The sequence below is a fragment of the Nipponia nippon genome, unplaced genomic scaffold, assembly GCF_047370975.1.
Source record: "Nipponia nippon isolate SJK-2023a ecotype South Korea unplaced genomic scaffold, ASM4737097v1 scaffold_4, whole genome shotgun sequence".
Taxonomy (NCBI): domain Eukaryota; kingdom Metazoa; phylum Chordata; class Aves; order Pelecaniformes; family Threskiornithidae; genus Nipponia; species Nipponia nippon.
In genome coordinates this window covers 119,864,855-119,882,769 of record NW_028262358.1, presented here as the reverse complement: position 1 = coordinate 119,882,769, position 17,915 = coordinate 119,864,855, and the positions used below count along the sequence as shown (strand labels likewise).

Sequence of the window (17,915 nt, the reverse complement as noted above, 5' to 3'; positions counted from 1 at the left end):
ACTGAACATGGCACAGGATCAGACAGCTCTCACCCCTTAACGTGGGTGCAGCCTGTAAAAAAGCAAAAATTACTTGCTCATTGAGCTTTTTAGCTGCACAAGATACTGTCAGTAGCATCGTCTTTGATTTATGAAGGGTAATGCATTAACTTGACTGGGCTTTGATAATGAATTTCTTTTTGGTGTTCAAAGTCTAGAAGATCTGTTAACTACAGCAGAGCAGAAGATACCTCCTCCCCCAGGAGGAGAGGTGCAAACCACGCAGGCGTGATTCACCTGTGTGGACTCCTGGCAAAGGTGGCAACCTGGAAGTTTTGTGGGTGTGTTTGCAACTTGTTTTGTCGTTTTGCAGTGCAATACCTTTATCGTCATCTGCAGGTTCCTCAATGTTAATCCAGTCAGACAAGAAAAGAAGCAGGCTGATGCCCAAGGTTATTTCTTCATGGGAAAACTCTAAATGAATCGGAGCAGCCGAGCGATGCTGGGTAGGACCGTAAGAGCGAGACTGGGGCACGATGGCAGCAGATGAACGGTTAGACGCTCGCCTGTGATATCTTGAGGATCTCTGGCTGTGTTAATTTTGCTCACAGTAGAACCCAGGCTTCTGAAAACGGTGAGTACTATCACAAAACAACATTTTTGCAGAGCTGCTTGAAAACTATCAGTGGTCTGTGAAATTGGTTCATTCATAATCTAAAATGCCTCTAACTGCTTAGGCTGTATTTACTTTGCACTTATTTCCTCAGTTCTATATTCTCCTTACATCTGTGGAAATAATTATACATCTTAATTATCATCTTTTTGCTTGTAGTTTTGTTAATTGGTCTGTAATTACGGTGTTGTCACTTTTAAGAAAATCTGAAATTTTTTAATAGCTAAATTGACTGTAAAGATCACTATTCTCTCAGAACTTGCTTTACTTAAATTCACATTTTCCAAGTGTGATCCCTTTAAAAATACAGCTAATACCATTCTGTATAATGAAGAGCTTTAATTTTTATCCTTGGATGGCCATATTGAAGACTCTTAAGGCTCCTGATGCAGCCTTTATAACTTAAAAGGTAGCAGTGGCAAGTGATCACATTATGGTGGTTTATGAACTGTTTGGGTTTTAAGCTAGCCATGTATCCATTCAAGCCCTAAAAATAATAAATTAGGTTCTGTAACAAAGGATTTAATATTTTTTTTTAAAATGTGGAATACACACAGTGTAAGATTGCAGTGAGTGTTTGAGGAAATATATTTGTCTAGCTAATAATGGCAAGCCCAGTGTAAATTTTTATTTTGTACAATATGTCCTTGTAATTTCTGTGCAGGATACCTTTCCCCATAAACTTAACTATAGTTTATCTTCTGGAGTAGTGGAGAGGGGAAAGTTGTAGCCCCAAGGTGATGGAGAGCCCTTTGGCCAGAGCTGGGCCCACCAGCCTGGGGGTGCCATTCCCCCCGTTGTCGCTGCTTGGGCTGAGCCCTCCGGTAGCTGTGACCACGTGGGGCCAGGCTCCCTTGCAATGCATCCTGCCAGAAATTAAAAGCAAGAAAGTGCTTGGGGCAGAGGAAGGAGGGATAGTTTCATAGGATTTTACCAAACACTTTGATTTTAAACCAACAGAAGTCGCAGAGTAAGGGCTTTGAATTTGAGTCTGTGATACATTAACCAACATATGGATTACTTTTTAAATACATGATCAGTTTACCTTTTTTTACTGTTTTAAGAGGTCCTTTCCACTCTCATAACCACTGTCTAGCCACTCACTCCTCACTCTTTCCCTCTTGTTGGGGCCTTTGCCTCCCCTGGGGTGCTGTGACCAAATGAAATGAGCTGGAGAAGGAGGATCAGCAGCAGGTGACCATCTCCTGAGTTGGGTGGGAGATACCTGAGGGTGTGGAAGTGTCCTCTTACTAGAAAGTCCCTTCCATGTGAGAGGGTTTTGGCAACTTAGCTGCTTGTGTGCCTCTGCCCTGATGGAGCAGAAACCTCTGGAAGAGAGGTGTAACATGTTTCCAGCTCCTTAAAAAAGGAGGCAAAGTTAATAGCCTGGTGGTCCTGCCATTGCCATTCAAATGTGAATGAATCCCAGCAAGGATGGGTGCATGGAGGGGCAAGACGTTCTTCATCCAGGGGATGATTTTTCAAAAAGTGTCAAGTTTCTAATTGTGGTGTCTTGGATCACCAGCTCAGTTGCTCTTTATGGACCTTTCTCAAAAAAAAAAAAAAAAAATGCATTGCCTGAGTTTGGACCAGGAGATCACTGTCTGATACCCTGCATTCACACTCTGTGTTCCTGTTAATGGCAATAGTTTATGATTAGATATATATCATCCTCTATCTAAAGTACCATAATTGGATGCTTTGGAGGGAGAGGAATAGCTGTATATGCTTTCACGTGGGCTTATGTCAGTATATCCATGTTTTTTTCCCTAAAGTGACAGTGACTTGCTGCTGAATTACTTGCTTTGCTCTAAGTTTCTATTGCTGCACAGTAATCTTCACAGGTTCTTGCAGTGGTGAGACTGGGTGGTTTCCATGATGAGTCAAGCCATGCAACTTGCGAGACAAGTGTTTCGCTGGTAACATGGGCCAGTATCTCGGTGAGCCTTAGACACCTGGAGCTGTCCCAGATTTCTGCCTCACTTAAAGGTAACAGCCCTAGGTGGAGTTACATCAGTGGGTAAATACAAAATGAATATGAACTTACTAATGATCACACATGATGAGCGCAAGGATTCCCAGGTGTGAAATGGAATTAGGGCTACGAGCATATAATAAACATTTACTGGCTGCAGAAATCGGAAAAGAATTCAAGACAATCCTTTGCCTCGAACCTGTAGGTGTTTCCCAGCCACCTCCTGTTCTTCAGCAATATTGAGCCGAGTCTTTTAGTTTACTTCTCTTTATCCATCCATACCTATTGGGGGGAGAACGGAGTGGCTCCTATCAAGACATGGTGATTTGGCAAGCCTTCTCCTGTGTGCATCTTCTGAAAACCAGCTATCATCCTGCTTTGTCACCTTGCATTCATTTTATGGATTTTATTTTTTTTTAGTACATTGCTTAATCTACTTACACATCCAGTGATAGAAGATCAGTGTCTCAATTCTTTTGAATCCACAGCAGCTGTTGCTTTTGCTTTGGACATGTATGCCATCTAATCATCAGATTTGAGGTAATGCATCATTTTTCCTTCATTCCCTTTACTGGATTATTTTCCTCCAGCCAATATGCCTGTAACAAGTTGCATCCCAGGATATTAAGCTTTTACCAAGGACCATGGGAAATTTCATGGAGGGACAGAGGCCTGAATCCTCCTGCAAAGCAAGTAATGCTTTGCTTCAGTCTGGTCCTTGTTTCTCAGATTTTGATATCCGAGCCCCGAGGGCCTGAGTTTCCTTCCCCACATGGCAGGTCTCAGCAGGAACTGCCCAAGGACAGAGAGCGGCAGCGTTGAACCCAGCGGAGACAAGGCTGTCTTAAATCACTTCAAAAGGGACCCACAGGCTGAACTGCTTTTAATAAGCTCTTCACCTCACAGTTTACAGTAAATTATTAATGCAGTAACTTCCAGTGTTGGACAGATTTTTTTTTTTTTTTTTTTTAAGAAAATGTTCACAAGTCACTCTCAGTAAAAAAGTTAATAAATTATAAATGTCTGAAAATCACCTTGCAAGCCCAGTAAGGACAGTCTTTGGGATGGGTTTAGCTGCTCTCTTACTAGCAACCGAACTGTGGTCAAAAGTGAAAACAGAGATGTCTAAACTGCTTTAACATATCTTTCTTCAGGAGGAAAGCAGTAAACGTGAGGCGATGGATGTGAGGGTAGCCCACTGCCTGCTCCTTTGGGCTGTGCACTTCTTCCCAGCCCCACCGTGCACTGCTCTCAGGGTAAGTTTCACTAGATCAGGTTGCTCAAATCCCCATCCCACTGACCTTGAACGCTTCCAGCCACGGGGCATCCACAACTTCTCTGGGCAACCCATTCCAGTGCCTCACCACCCTCATCATAAAGAATTTCTTCCTCATATCCAATCTAAATCTACCCTCTTTCAGCTTAAAACCATTGCCCCTTGTCCTGTCACTACAGGAGAAAATACTTCAACGTATTTAATATGTTCAATATGCCAAGCAACCTCCAGCACAACTCTTGTGTTAGAAATCTGCTATTCAGCCCGCTCTGCCCAGCAATAACAGTGCAATTTCCAATGCATCGCATAGTCAAACTTTGCTTCCAGACTGACAGGGTTTGGCCAGTTGTAGATGATAGACCATTTGACCAAGCAGCGATGGAAGCCATTCTGGATTGCGCCTGTCTGTACAACATGCAGTCCCAGCAAGTGGTCCTGCCTGCCGGAGCCCAGTACACCTGCCTCGGGGTCACCTCCCAGTCAGGAGAGGAACAAAGTGGCTATTAGTATTTGTACAGCTACAGCTTTATCTTACAGTAAAAGTCATATAGATCACATAGTCTCACCAGCAAGTCACATATTCTCTTCAACGTGAGAAATACTGGAGAACTGAAGCCTAATACAGGCTTTTTGACTGAGGAGTAACTGCTGGAGGCACGTGAGATCCTGTCCACTAGCTCAGTGTGTCACTTCAGTAGAAAGGTGCAACTGAAGGCGTAATACAGAGAGACGAATTGTTAGTGGAGAGTTCTGAACTGCTCTGTATGAGCAAGGGGCCATGAGCTCTGCATTCTGGATCCTTGAAAAGACTTCTGGACCTCAAAAGGACTATTTTGCCCTTGAAATCACCTTTCTGGTTTGTGCAAAGGGGTCATCTTTTACTTATTTAACATTCAATCTACATTCCACTTTTCCTTATTTTTCAGGTTCTCAGTAAGGAATCAAAGACTGGTAATCAGCAAGGTACAGTGAATGGCTATGTGTCTTTTTAATTCTTTGTGAAATGTTATCAGTTATCAATACTTTGTACCCCTGATACTCACTTCATGGACCATGGTATGCTGTCTTACACCTTATAACAATATCTGCTTGACTTGTTTTCCAGATAGGTGTATGAATTTCATTCCCTGCAAAGATCACGGAGCTATTTGTATTCAGCCTTGTTCCCCCTCCTTCCATGGGGAGACAAGCTTTGTCTGCAAAGACAGAAAGTGGCAAATGTTCACAGACGCCTGTGCAAGCCTGGATGTTCGGTCCCTTTTTCAGGTGAGGTAACTGTTATGCATCTACTTTGGCCTATGCTCATAATTTCTTGCAAAGACACCCCCTTCCTCCATACCTTTCAAAACCTGAGCAAAGGGATAGAAGATGGGATCCTAAAACACAGATGACTTCGGTAACAGGCTTTGACTTCATGTTAAATTAAGCGATGGGAAATGAATTTGGGAAATTCTGGTGTGGAAACATAATTCAGAAATGAAATTGCCTTTTCACTTGGCTGGTGTTCTTTGTGTGGATGTAAACTGAGACAATGATACACTAGGATGAATATTAGAAAAAAGCAACAGGAATATCTGTAATAATCAAATGATTCATCGTAAATTCTTCCCCAGCTACAAACTACAGAACCTTATTCAAGTCACCTCAAAATAAGGCACTGTACATAGTTCTGGGCCCTTCCTTCATGTGCGTTGTACAAGCAAGATATTCTTCTCAGGTGAGCTTTGGTCCTGGGCTTCAGGCCACCCGGCACATTCATTGCACATGCCAGCACTGTACCTCTTGCCTGGTTGTAGCTGTAGCTTCACGTCGTGGTTTAACCCCAGCCGGCAGCTAAGGCCCACACAGCTGCTCACTCACTCCCCCCCGGTGGGATGGGGGAGAGAATCGGAGGGGTAAAAGTGAGAAAACTTGTGGGTTGAGATAAAGACAGTTTAATAGGTAAAGCAAAAGCTGCGCACACAAGCAAAGCAAAACAAGGAATTCATTCACTCCTCCCCATCGGCAGGCAGATGTTCAGCCATCTCCAGATCTCCAGGAAAGCAGGGCTCCATCATGCGTAAATCATACTTGGGAAGACAAAACACCATCACTCCAAATGTCACCCCCTTCCTTCTTCTTCCCCAGCTTATATACTGGGCATGATGTCATATGGTACGGAATAGCCCTCTGGACAGTTTGGGTCAGCTGTCCTGGCTGTGCCCCCTCCCAGCTTCTTTGTGCACCAGGCAGAGCATGGGAAGCTGAAAAGTCCTTGACCGGTGTAAGCACTACTTAACAGCAACCAAAACATCAGTGTGTTATCAATCAACATTATTCTCATCCTAAATCCAAAACACAGCACTATACCAGCTACTAGGAAGAAAATTAACACTATCCCAGCTGAAACCAGGACACTTCATTTTCATCCTGTTTATTAATTTTCTCAAATTTGTTTTCCTTCCTCCAGAGGATTTCTGAACGTGAACTCATTCCAAGCCCTGAAGGACATTTTAGTGTTGCTGGAGGACACCTTCCTTTTGTAGGGGAAGGAAAGCCAGTGCATGGGAAGCCTGGAAATGGAGCAAAATATTTTGGTGCTGATGACCATGGGAATAGTAACTGCCAAGCTGATTTTTCATGCATCATCCCAGATATCCTGTCTTCACCAGCCATTCCAGGAAACATTGCTGATATAGTGGAATTGCTAAAGAAGATTTCCCTGCTGTTATCAGAGAATGTCAATAGAGGAAAAATGCAGGTACTTACTTTCATGGGCTTCAAAGAGGTGTTTCTGAGCTTCCCAGAGCATCCCTGCAGTGTTTTGTTCTTATAGGCACTCTCCAATGAAGTGGTGGCTGCAAATCACATGGAGATCACCTGGAAAGAGTTTCCAGGGAGGGTCATGTTTTGTTGTCAGAGAAACAGTTTAATCTGTCCATGTGTGGTGGAAATCCTCCTGTGGAATTTGCTTTCTTTAAAAGAAAAAGTTTGCAGGAACTGCTATTGTAGACATGGGAGAGCAGTACAAGGAAGAATTAATTTTTAAAGTATGACATCATAGGGAAGGCAGCCATGGAGACGCTGACCCACAGCTGTGTTGTCATGTGATGCGCAATGGCAACTTAAATCTTTCCTTGATGAACTTGGAAATCGGAGAGGTGGGGGAAGAAGTATAGGGAGGGAGATGTCAAGCAGACCTGCATAGCAGGTCAGTGTCTGGAATAGAACTTAGGTGTCCTGATTCTTGCTTTATACTTGCTTCTCCAAGCACCTTTTGAACTATAATATGAAGAGGATAGGACAATTCTGTTAGTGACTCATTCCAATGAGATGTTTGCGTTTGACTGGGATGGATCATGGGAACCTGTTCATTGTCAAAGAAGAATATTCCCTTTATAGAAATCACTCTTGAATTAAATGAGCCTTTCTGGAGGCTCTGCCAGTGGAATAATAGTTGGTTTCTTTTAACATAAAAAATAACTTATTTTTTCCTTGTTTGTTTCAGAGTTACAGCAGGATAGCAAACCATATTCTGAACAGCTCCATAATTTCTAACTGGGCTTTTGTAAGGGACAGAAATGCTAGTTCGATACTACTGGACTCGGTGAATTTATTTGCTGGGAAACTTCTTCTAAGAAATGGGTCGGAAAGTATACAGGAACACTTCATCTCTACAAAAGGCTACAACATACATAAAAATACTTCAGGGAAGAGCTTTGATTTTTCTATGGAGTTCAATAACACAGGCAATATTACTGGGCGTGTGGTCATTCCAGAAGAAGAGCTTTTGAAGTTACCCGAGACTTCCAAAGCCATCAGCATTGCCTTCCCAACGCTTGGAGCGATTATAGAAACCAGCCGGTTGGACCCTGGTTTTGTGAATGGAATGGTGTTATCGGTGTCTCTGCCAGAAGAGCTCCAGCGTATTTTGCTCACCTTTGAAAAGGTGAATAAACTGGAGAACGTCAAGGCTCAGTGTGTTGCGTGGCACTCTACTGAAAGGAGATGGGATAACAGGGCATGCACAATGAAGTCTGACAACATCAGCAGTGTTGTTTGTATCTGCAAGCATCACCATCGGACATTAAAATCCTTCTCCATTTTGATGTCCCCCACCATACTGCGAAACGCAGTGCTGGATTACATTACCCGTGTAGGGTTAGGCCTTTCGATTTTCAGCTTGGTTCTCTGCCTTATCATCGAGACCGTTGTCTGGCATCATGTTACAAAAACTGAAATAACCTACATGCGCCATTTTTGTTTGGTCAACATTGCTACCTCGCTTCTCATTGCTGATGTTTTGTTCATCTTGGCGGCTATTGTGCACAATACAGCCCTAAACTACCAGTTGTGTGTGGCAGCCACTTTTTTCCTTCACTTTTTCTATCTGGCCTTGTTTTTTTGGATGTTTACCCTGGGCCTCTTGATTCTCTATGGATTATTATTAATTTTTTTTAAGATAACGAGATCTGTATTCATAGCTACAGCCTTCTGTATTGGATATGGATGTCCCTTGGTCATATCTATCCTCACTGTTGCTATTACTGAACCAAAAAATGGATATTTAAGGAGTGGAGCCTGCTGGCTCAATTGGCATGAGACGAAAGCCCTTTTGGCCTTTGTTGTACCTGCTCTGAGCATCATTGTTGTGAATGTGGTGGTGGTGGTGGTGGTTGTGGTGAAAACAGGGAGATCCTCTGTTGGAGAAGGCTGCAAGTCACAAGATTTGAGCAACATGATCCGAATGAGCAAAAACGTGGCCCTTCTGACACCTCTTCTGGGTCTCACCTGGGGGTTTGGATTAGCAACGATTGTCGACAGCTACTCGCTGGCGTTCCATGTTACATTTGCGCTACTGAACGCCTTCCAGGTAAACTCTGCAAGGCTGGGAATAGTGTGCGCTCAGACTTCGTTGAACTTGGGACAAGGTAGCAGACCTAAGAGGGGCTGGCACCTTGAGCTGCACATGAAAAACAGGATCTAAGCTTTCCTTTCAGCTTAACTATTTTACACAATGTGTGCACTGGGTGTCCTGTATTGATGTAGTAGATGCAGACAGGTAATGGAACAAACTAGGTGGTGTAAAGTGTGATGAAAAATTTGTCATCTTAATTCATGTTAAACATAAAATACACTGGTTAATGTCCAGTAATTGCAAAGATGTCTCGTCCTTATCACTTAACAAATACACACAAAATTCTCGCTTGCCATTGAAGATGGTTTTGTTTAACTCATCAGTATAAACATCCAATGTTACCTGACATAACCTTGTATACCCAGTCTGCCTTAGCTCTTCCTGGCTAATGCTGCTACTAAGTGGGTTGAGAAAGTCCTGGTATGTAACCCATCAGTCCGGTTCGTAATGAGAATTAGCATGGGTTTTATATCCATTCTTGACATTCCCAGAGAGCCCGTGTGACCTGGGTGGATAAACTCATTTTGCGCATTGCTGTTATCTGAATCATAGGTGAGGATATCTATCACACTGACAAAAACATTATTTTATCTATCCTTAAGGAAATAGCATCTAGAAACATTTAAGAAACATCATGTGGTTATGCTGGTTTTGTTAACTGTTTTTGCAATTTTTTAGGGATTCTTCATCCTGTTGTTTGGGACACTTCTGGACAGAAAGGTACTTGGGTCACTTCAGCACTTTCTCGGGATTATATGAACATTTTCTACACTTTGATAAACTGTTCCCTTTAATATTTTTTTTTTAATCTACAGACAAGAGAAGCCTTAAGGATGAACTGCTTTTCATTAAAGTGGAAGTGTAGTCTAGCAAAGGTAAAGATTTCCACTCCCCCACCCCACAATGGCTTAATTTAAAATTTATACTAACTTACACACCTTCTTATTTGTACATAGAGAGAATGGAACTATTCACTAAATCTTACCTTGTTGAATGTTTTTCTAAGGGAAGTGCTTGCTGAAGGAAATACAGGTATCTCAAAAGTATGTTGAGGTTATTAAGCTTCTAAATATTAGAAGTGGCAATCCGTAGCTTTAATAACCTACTGCTGTTACAAAATTAAAAATGATATTTTGATCTAATCTCTTCACCTGCAGATATCAAAGCCCTTTAGATAGAGAATTCCTATGACTTTTCCCATCTGTAAAATAGATCTACTTTAAGGTTACTGACTAAGTAAGGAACAGAATTAGGAGTCCAAAATCCCATTGTAATGACCTGTTTGCCGCCTTCACAAAAACATGGATCTGTATGGCAGCCTGGCTGCTCTAGGATGTCAGAGGATTCTTATGCTTCCAGCTGAATGTCAGCTCAGGATGGAAACCACTCAGAGCCCAACCGGTACGTTTGGTGCTAATCAATGTTGTGTACTCATAGGAGCTTGAGGTTTTTTAAAATATCAGGGCAATTCATTAAAAGGAAATGTTTAATCCTAGAGAAAACAACGGTGTTTCAGCAGCTTCCTAGGAAATCATTGACAGAATTGATGTGCTGACATCATTGAGTCAGTGTTTCCTACCTCTGCTGGAAAACTTTTGTCTTTTGATATGAAAAGAAATCTAACAAGGCTTTAATGGTTTCACGCTGTATTTATAAAAGGGAATCCCCTTTAGCTGTCTCACAAGAATCGTCTGCAGTGTTCCTGCTATTCGCCAAAAGAAACTGTCGGTTCAGTTTGGACTTTGGAAAAATAAAGTTATTTCCTTGCTTTTCTCTAGTTTATTTACTAATAAGTCCTGATTCTAGTATTGAAAGCTGCAGAGTGCCTTTTAATGACAATGTGTCCAAAGGTACTTGGTTTATGAGGAAAAAATAGAGTGGTTAAGTAAACTATATCTCCTTTCTACTATTAGCATTGCCTGGTGTGCTTTGGGTCTTATGGTGCAAGAGAGGCTGCGTGTTTGTGCAACTTCTGATTCCTCTGCACCCTTCCTCTCCAGTTCAGTCTTCAGTTGCATCCAGCTTTGCTGTTATGTGCTAAGTTTAAATGCAGTGCAGAAGGTCCTCTCTTAAAAGAAAACAAAAGAACCACAAAAAAACCCAACCAGAAAACCCAAACAAAAACCCCACACGACAAAACATAACCCAAAACAAAACCCAAAAAACCAAAACCAAACAAAAAGACCAACCCCAAAACCTCTGCTAAAATTAACTATTTCCTACCTAACAGAGGAAGAAGAGAAGGGAAGTGCTTGAAACTGCTCTAAATTTAATAAACCAAGATTACAATTCATGCTTTTACAGATTGAGGATCCAAATAACAGTGAAGATATGAAACCTCTTATCAGGCTTTAGGTCAGGATTGAAATTTTGGAAGTTAAAATTCTCTCGTCACCACCAACACAATACTCTGAAACAAGAGATGGAAATATCACTAATCCCATGACTCAGCAACATTTACTAAAAGCATTAAGTGATCTCACTGGGCAAAACTTGATGTGGAAACCATGGCTGCATGTACCTAAGAACTTGGGTCGATGTTGTCACTCACCTGGGTGGAAGAGACCACATGTATGTGTTTACCATTGCATAACAAAGAAGGCAAAAATGTTACTCATCCACTTCTGTAAACTTGGGTGTAAATATGGAGTTTGACTCATGAGAGCTGGAAAAGTTTGTCACACCTGAAATGATTGTTAAAAAAACCCAAACAATAAATCTTGTTTCAGAGAGCTTCAGAACAGGATTGTGTATCTGGGGTTTTAATGGTGAGTATGTAAAACATCTAGAAGGGTTATGCAGACTCTTGCTTCAGGCCTCCTAGTTTCTCCAGACTCATAACATCCTTTCTTCTGGTCAGATTTTAAGATGGGCATCTTGTGGCATTTCTCACAGGACTATGAGGCACCTCCTGTTTGAAGTGGAACCTCCACCTGCATGGATGATATATCTCATCTGACCTGCTGATTTCTTTTCTCGTAGTCGTAGCAGAGGGCGGTTCTCTTCAGTGCATCTGACCAGTGAGAGGAAAAGGAGCACTTCTTACACAGAAATCCTGGTTTGAGATGAGCCGAAGTGGCTGAGCAGCTCTGAGCGTGGACAGCACTGTCTTGGAGCATGACCACGGGAAGCATCATGAAAACCAGAAGAGAAAAGGTCCTGAACCTGCTGTCAGGAGCAGAAAACTATCAGTGTTCCTGCAACCCTTGGAGGAAACATGCCGATACATAAAGGTTGTTTCTTACCTTTGTGAAAACTGCTGTGAGGAGAGTTTGTCCTCATTTGCCATTTCAGTGCTCCAATTCCTTACTTTTTTTTTTTCATGTCAGTGCAATAAGGAACTGTAAAGCACAGGGGACTGTTCTAAAACTATTTAATTTTTAATATGATGTACAAATATTGAGCATTATCTAGCTGGTTTTGCCTGTCCTTGATCATGAGTGATTCTATGAGGTGATACCGTATTCAGCATTTCCACCTGTCCTCTCAGACTGATGGACAATATAAGTCTGTTTCTGCATTACAGCTGTTCTCTCCATCTCAATATTTGTTCTGTCCATCTCGGTACTCGTGTGCCAGAGGAATTGTACAAAGCCCTTTTTTGGTCTGTCAGGACAGAATTTTCCATTCCTTTTCCAGTCCTGCAAGACAATGACAGAGATAAACAAGAAAGAGCACTCTGCAAATAATTAGTTTCCCCTCTTTAGATGTGGGACAGCAGGCTTCAAATAATGCCTTAGAGTTGAATGAAGTGGATGGAGATCTCCCATGTCCTGTGCAATGTTCTAACAAAGGAAATGGTTTATCTATGTGAGATGGTGTACCTGGTTTCATTAGAAAAGAGAAACCTTTTCAAATGAAACCTTTGATGGAAATGTTATTGTCTCTTGTCAGGACAAATCGATACTTTCAAATGGAAATAAAGTTGAAATTTTTGTCATTGTTTCTAATAAGTGGTCCTTATCCTCCCCTACCAAAAAAGTGGATAAATGCCATTTAATATTAGCTGTTATTACTCAAGTCAGAAATCACTCATCCCCTGTGGTTTCACATATGTTTGAAATATAGAAGATATAATCAAAATAATATTATGTCATCAGCACCCCTTTATTGAAGAGGGAGAAAAATACCTTGGCAGATGAACTGTGGGATGTGGGGCATATGTGATATGTACTGTGGAAAAACCCACAGCCAGGTGTCTTGTAGGGAGAAGCTGGGGCTCTGGAGGGGGTGATCTGGAGGGCAGAGCTCTGGCCTGGGCCATGAGTCAGTTCTTGTCCCCAGGACTCTGTTGCTTCCTTGTGTTTTCCTTTCCTATTTTATCTCCACGTAGACTGTAGCCTTGTTATGAGAGACTATCCCTCCTTTCGTACTGCAGATTTGCATGTTGGAGAGCTTTTGATCAAATGGAGATAAAATTGGGCTTATGTGCTGCTGTAACATAAATTTAAAAAGACCATTACCCCAAAGTCTGCTTCTTAGTGTCAAGCAGCATCTTCTGTGCTTTACCTTCTTTCTCTCCTTGAAGTGCTTAGAGGGTTTTTCTCTCCTTCCCTTTTCCCCCCCTTAAATAAGTTACATGTGTCTTGGAGCTGTCTCTGTTAAACCTTTTTCAGCATCAGTAGCGTCTCCTCCAAGTCTCTGCATAGCCTTTTTCAAAGTAGTATCAGAGCTACACGCCTCTCATGCTTGAGGGATTTGTTTCATTGTGGTGGTGTTGTACACCTGATTTATGAATTGGGTACTGTATTTTAAAGAATAGTTCAAAGACTGACACGGGGTGTGTAGTGTCACATGAAGATGTTGGTCAGTGTTCAGCGTGTGTCCTTTGCAGCCACAAACCCTTGTACAGTACCTGTGTCACCTCTGAAAGAAAGGGACTGCATTGTAGGAAGGCCCTACAGAGGGACGTGGACAGGCTGGATCGATGGGCCGAGGCCAACTGTATGAGGTTCAACAAGGCTCAGTGCCGGGTCCTGCACTTGAGTCACAACCACCCCATGCAACGCTACAGGCTGGGGGAGGAGTGGCTGGAGAGCTGCCTGGCTGAAAAGGACCTGGGGGTGTTGGTCGACAGCTGCCTGAACATGAGCCAGCAGTGTGCTCAGGTGGCCAAGAAGGCCAATGGCATCCTGGCTTGTATCAGGAATAGTGTGGCCAGCAGGACCAGGGAGGTGATAGTGCCCCTGGTGAGGCCGTACCTCAAGTACTGTGTTCAGTTTTGGGTCCCTCATTACAAGAAGGACATGGAGGTGCTGGAGCGTGTCCAGAGAAGGGCAACGAAGCTGGTGAAGGGTCTGGAGCACAAGTCTTGTGAGGAGCGGCTGAGGGAACTGGGGTTGTTTAGCCTGGAGAAGAGGAGGCTGAGGGGAGACCTTATTGCTCTCTACAACTGCCTGAAAGGAGGTTGTAGCGAGATGGGGGTCGGTCTCTTCTCCCTAGTAACAAGTGATAGGACAAGAGGAAACGGCCTCAAGCTGCGCCAGGGGAGGTTTAGGTTGGATATTAGGAAAAACTTCTTCATGGAGAGAGTCGTTAGGCATTGGAACAGACTGCCAAGGAAGTGGTGCAGTCACAGTCCCTGGAAGTATTCAAAAAATGTGTGGATGGGGTGCTTAAGGACATGGTTTAGAGATGGACTTGGCAGTGCTAGGTTAATAGTTGGACTTGATGATCTTAAGGGTATTTTCAACCTTGATGATTCTATGATTGTGCAGTTTGCATCATGGAGAAAACAACTGCTTTGCACCTGAACTGGCTGCAGTACATTTAGAAAGACCTCTGTTTCCCACCACCCTTTGGGGTCACATTTAATTCAGCTGGTGTTTGTTCATTTGATTCATTGTCAACAGTGAAATTTTATTAATGAAATGTTGGGATTTTTTGATAACACCTGAAGATTTAAGAAAACTTGCCTCAACCTGGCACCTTACCCTTCTCTCAGATGTGCACACATGTGCATGTGAAAGCACAGTCCATTATAACTGTGGATTTATAGACAGTCTTGGATGAGGCTTCCCGTGTTATACACACCCCCTCCAAAATCCTGGGAAATTCAGCAGGAGCCTTGCCCAGGCAATAGCGCTGTGAAAGGAATCTGTTTCATACCTGCAGTTTGCTGAGAAAAGTATCATCTAAGCTGTTTATCAAAGGGTGTTTGAAGAACAGTGCTTATTTTCAGAAGCTGGCACACAGCAGAGTGTTTTACCCTGTGTTTTATGATCATTTACCTATTTAAAAATAACTGGGGGCTTACAGAGAACCGGTTAATGGTACAGGATGAGGATGAGCACTGAAGTTTCGTTTTTAATATTCCGAAATTAACATGACCAGGAGCATTTCATGAATAAATGTTTTTGAGAACTGAAAGCTGTAGCTGTCCTCTATGGGTTGTGAACTGGTATTTCTTTAAATGCTGTGGGCTGATGGCCCAGTTCTAATTGCAGCTGGGAGGCGGGGGGAGGAAGGAAAATCATTAATGTTGGAATTCTGCCAGTTTATCAAATTATCAATGTAGCAACAGCTTAATAATGTCAGTGTTGAATGGGTCAGATAGACCCCTTGGTGCACAGGAGCTTGTTTTGGAGCTGTTCCACCCTGCTTGCTAAAGTGGTCAGGCTTGAAAACCCCAAGTGCTCTTCTTCATAAGGTGTCACAATTAATGGGACAACCCATTTTTTTTTCCGTACTTACAGTGTTGGTTGAGTGGCCAAGCGTAGAGACATCTCAGAGCTCCTTGGCCAGGCAGGTAAACTTGAATTTTCTTGTGTCAAGTTTGACACTGAAACAAGATCTTGGCAGAACATTAATTAACCTCAAATACCTTGAGTTGTATATTGCCTTTCCAGAGCCAGGCAATTTTTCTGCTCTTTTTCTATCTAGCACAGGCAGCTCCTTCATGGTTGGTGAATCAAAAGAGAGGAAGATGCCAAACCAGCAGAGTCTTGGCAGGCTGTTAACAAGACTGCTGGGCTGCCCCGTAAAATTTGCTTCTGGTAGATGCTTGCCTGCACTGTGAGGCTGGGCACCGCTAGCTCCAGGCAGGCTTCCAGCCTGCTGCCCGCAGCTCCAAGAGCCGGTGGGTGCTTGACCTGTGGTACTTCACAACAGCATTGCGTGGCTCTAGGTCTGGCTCACTGGTTTGCCTTGCTGAGAAGTGTCGTGATGCCCTGTGGTCAGTCTGCTTGGCTTTAGGTGTTAACAGTATGCGTTGCTAGACAAGCAGGGTTTGTAGGGTAACGTCCCTCCCAAAATTAAGTCTCATTTCAGGGTATGGGGGGAAAGCAGAGTTTTGGACATGCAGCACTTTTTCACCTCTGCCTCCACAGTGAAGATGCACCTAAAATTTCTGGTGGGTGTGCTTCCAGGAGAGACCCCAACCGGAGCACTGCCTCCTTCTCTGGATCCAGTTTCAATGTTTTTGTTTAGGCTAATAGTACTATGTGAATGTATTTTCAGCATGTCTGTGAATGTGATTGGGTCAAAATTATAAAACCAACAGTATTCCCTGCCTCTGACCACCAGGTCAGAAGCCCCATTTGTGTCCTGTAGGCAGAGTGATGCTGATGCCTTAGTTTATAATTTCTAACATATTCTGGACTATAAACAGGTATTTTTGGTTTCATTCTGCCAAGGGGGATATAATCAATATCAAATGCTGTTAGAGTTGTATATAATTTTAACTTTTTTGTTATCTTTTGAAGTAACCAAATCTTTCCATGGTTTTGCTCTAACACTGTAGTTGGAGGTGTTTTTCTTGACCGGCTTCCATCTGGATGTAAGAGAGAAACATTTCTAATGGTGTAAAGTTTGTAAACTTGTTTACATGCAATCTACATTTAGGTCAAATTTGGTTGGACACGATGTACCTTCAGGCCCTCGTTGCCATTGTATCTGAAACCCAGCCTGACTTTAGTGACACCTTGAGGCTAATTCAAGCTTTTGGAGAAGGTGCATGCCTCTTCTGATTTCACAAAAATAGTTCATCTGTCACTAATTACTGCAGCCACGTGCTAAGGTCGTTCTTTTTCACAAATGGAAAAAGTCATCTTTGGTCAATTTATTTACTTAACTGCAGCCAGTAAATGGAATTGCACTTTTATTTGTTCAGTGGTGCTAAACTTGAAAAACCCAGTGCTCTCTTGCTTGCTTAAGCATCGGTGTTTAATTGTAGCTCTTCAACTCACATGAAAGATGTACATGTACCCTTTGGGTACTTTTGTTTCAGGTTGAGACCAGTAATAAATCATCTGTTTGTGTTGTTTGAAGACTCAGTGTTGAACAATGGATTGATTAGAAAGATCATTCTGACCCTTGGGGACTGCAAGTTGAGTTTTATAATTTACTACATAAGTAGTAACATACTGCAGTGTCTCTGGTCAGGGAATAGACAATTACAATTACTGGGCTATTGGAAGGTTGAGCTATATTTAGTTTGAATTAGTCCAGCTTCAAATACCCCCTCCTTAAGAAGGATTAGTTAGTAGTAGAACCAAGTATTTTGAGAAGCAGAGGGTTTTCCTTTCTCTGGTGTTGCTAAATCAGGCTTTCAGTAAACACCAATTATTGGGATCTGTACAGTGGTGTGAAAGCAGCTCTCCAGCCTGTGAAACAGTCCTTTCTGGCCCTAACACTTGATAACTATCCCAGGCCTTTATTTCTATTGCAATATTGTTATCAGTAGCCAAATGTGAACTTCTAGTATTCTAAGTGGCCAACCCCAGGCAGAGCTCTGCTTTGGCTGGTTCTTTGGTGGCAATTATAAGGAAAAGTAAGGTGGGGTAATTGCATCAGTATACTTGTACTGGTGCCAACCCTCTTAGTAAACGCTGCTATTCATTAGCAGTATCTTTGGTCCGCTTTGGAAGAGTGTTTTTCTTCCAGAAATACTCTATTGGTGTCAGTGGTTAATCCTGACTTCTTGTGGTACAAGAGAGCAGAACTGGACTTGGGTACCACTTGCCTGTTTAAATCACATCAGATCCATCACACTGCTGTGTGTCTCTCTGAGCCATCGTTATTTCCACACTGCGCTGCTTTTGGCTGGGGTAGAGTTAATTTTCTTCATAGTAGCTAGCATGGGGCTCTGTTTTGGATTTGTGTGGAAAACAGTGTT

At 42.5% G+C, this 17,915-nt stretch overlaps 1 protein-coding gene across 1 annotated transcript; it reads left to right on the top strand.

The window, feature by feature from the left end:
• The first annotated feature begins 515 nt into the window (after nt 1-515).
• On the top strand, nt 516-12,609 carry ADGRF4 (adhesion G protein-coupled receptor F4). Its single transcript, XM_087776430.1, has 10 exons — nt 516-613; nt 3,116-3,167; nt 3,782-3,883; nt 4,830-4,866; nt 5,009-5,169; nt 6,353-6,643; nt 7,391-8,755; nt 9,479-9,520; nt 9,616-9,675; nt 11,783-12,609. Exons 3-10 carry the CDS (start codon nt 3,806-3,808, stop codon nt 11,786-11,788), a joined length of 2,040 nt encoding a protein of 679 aa, XP_087632556.1. The 5' UTR covers nt 516-613; nt 3,116-3,167; nt 3,782-3,805; the 3' UTR covers nt 11,789-12,609.
• Nucleotides 12,610-17,915: the final 5,306 nt, after the last annotated feature.

Bases quoted from the DNA above. Each gene is read 5' to 3' on its own strand.
- ADGRF4 (XM_087776430.1), top strand. From the start codon at position 3,806: ATGGATGTGAGGGTAGCCCACTGCCTGCTCCTTTGGGCTGTGCACTTC. The intron at 3,884-4,829 runs GTAAGTTTCACT...CTTATTTTTCAG, and splicing joins CACCGTGCACTGCTCTCAGG to GTTCTCAGTAAGGAATCAAA. The intron at 4,867-5,008 runs GTACAGTGAATG...CTTGTTTTCCAG, and splicing joins AAAGACTGGTAATCAGCAAG to ATAGGTGTATGAATTTCATT.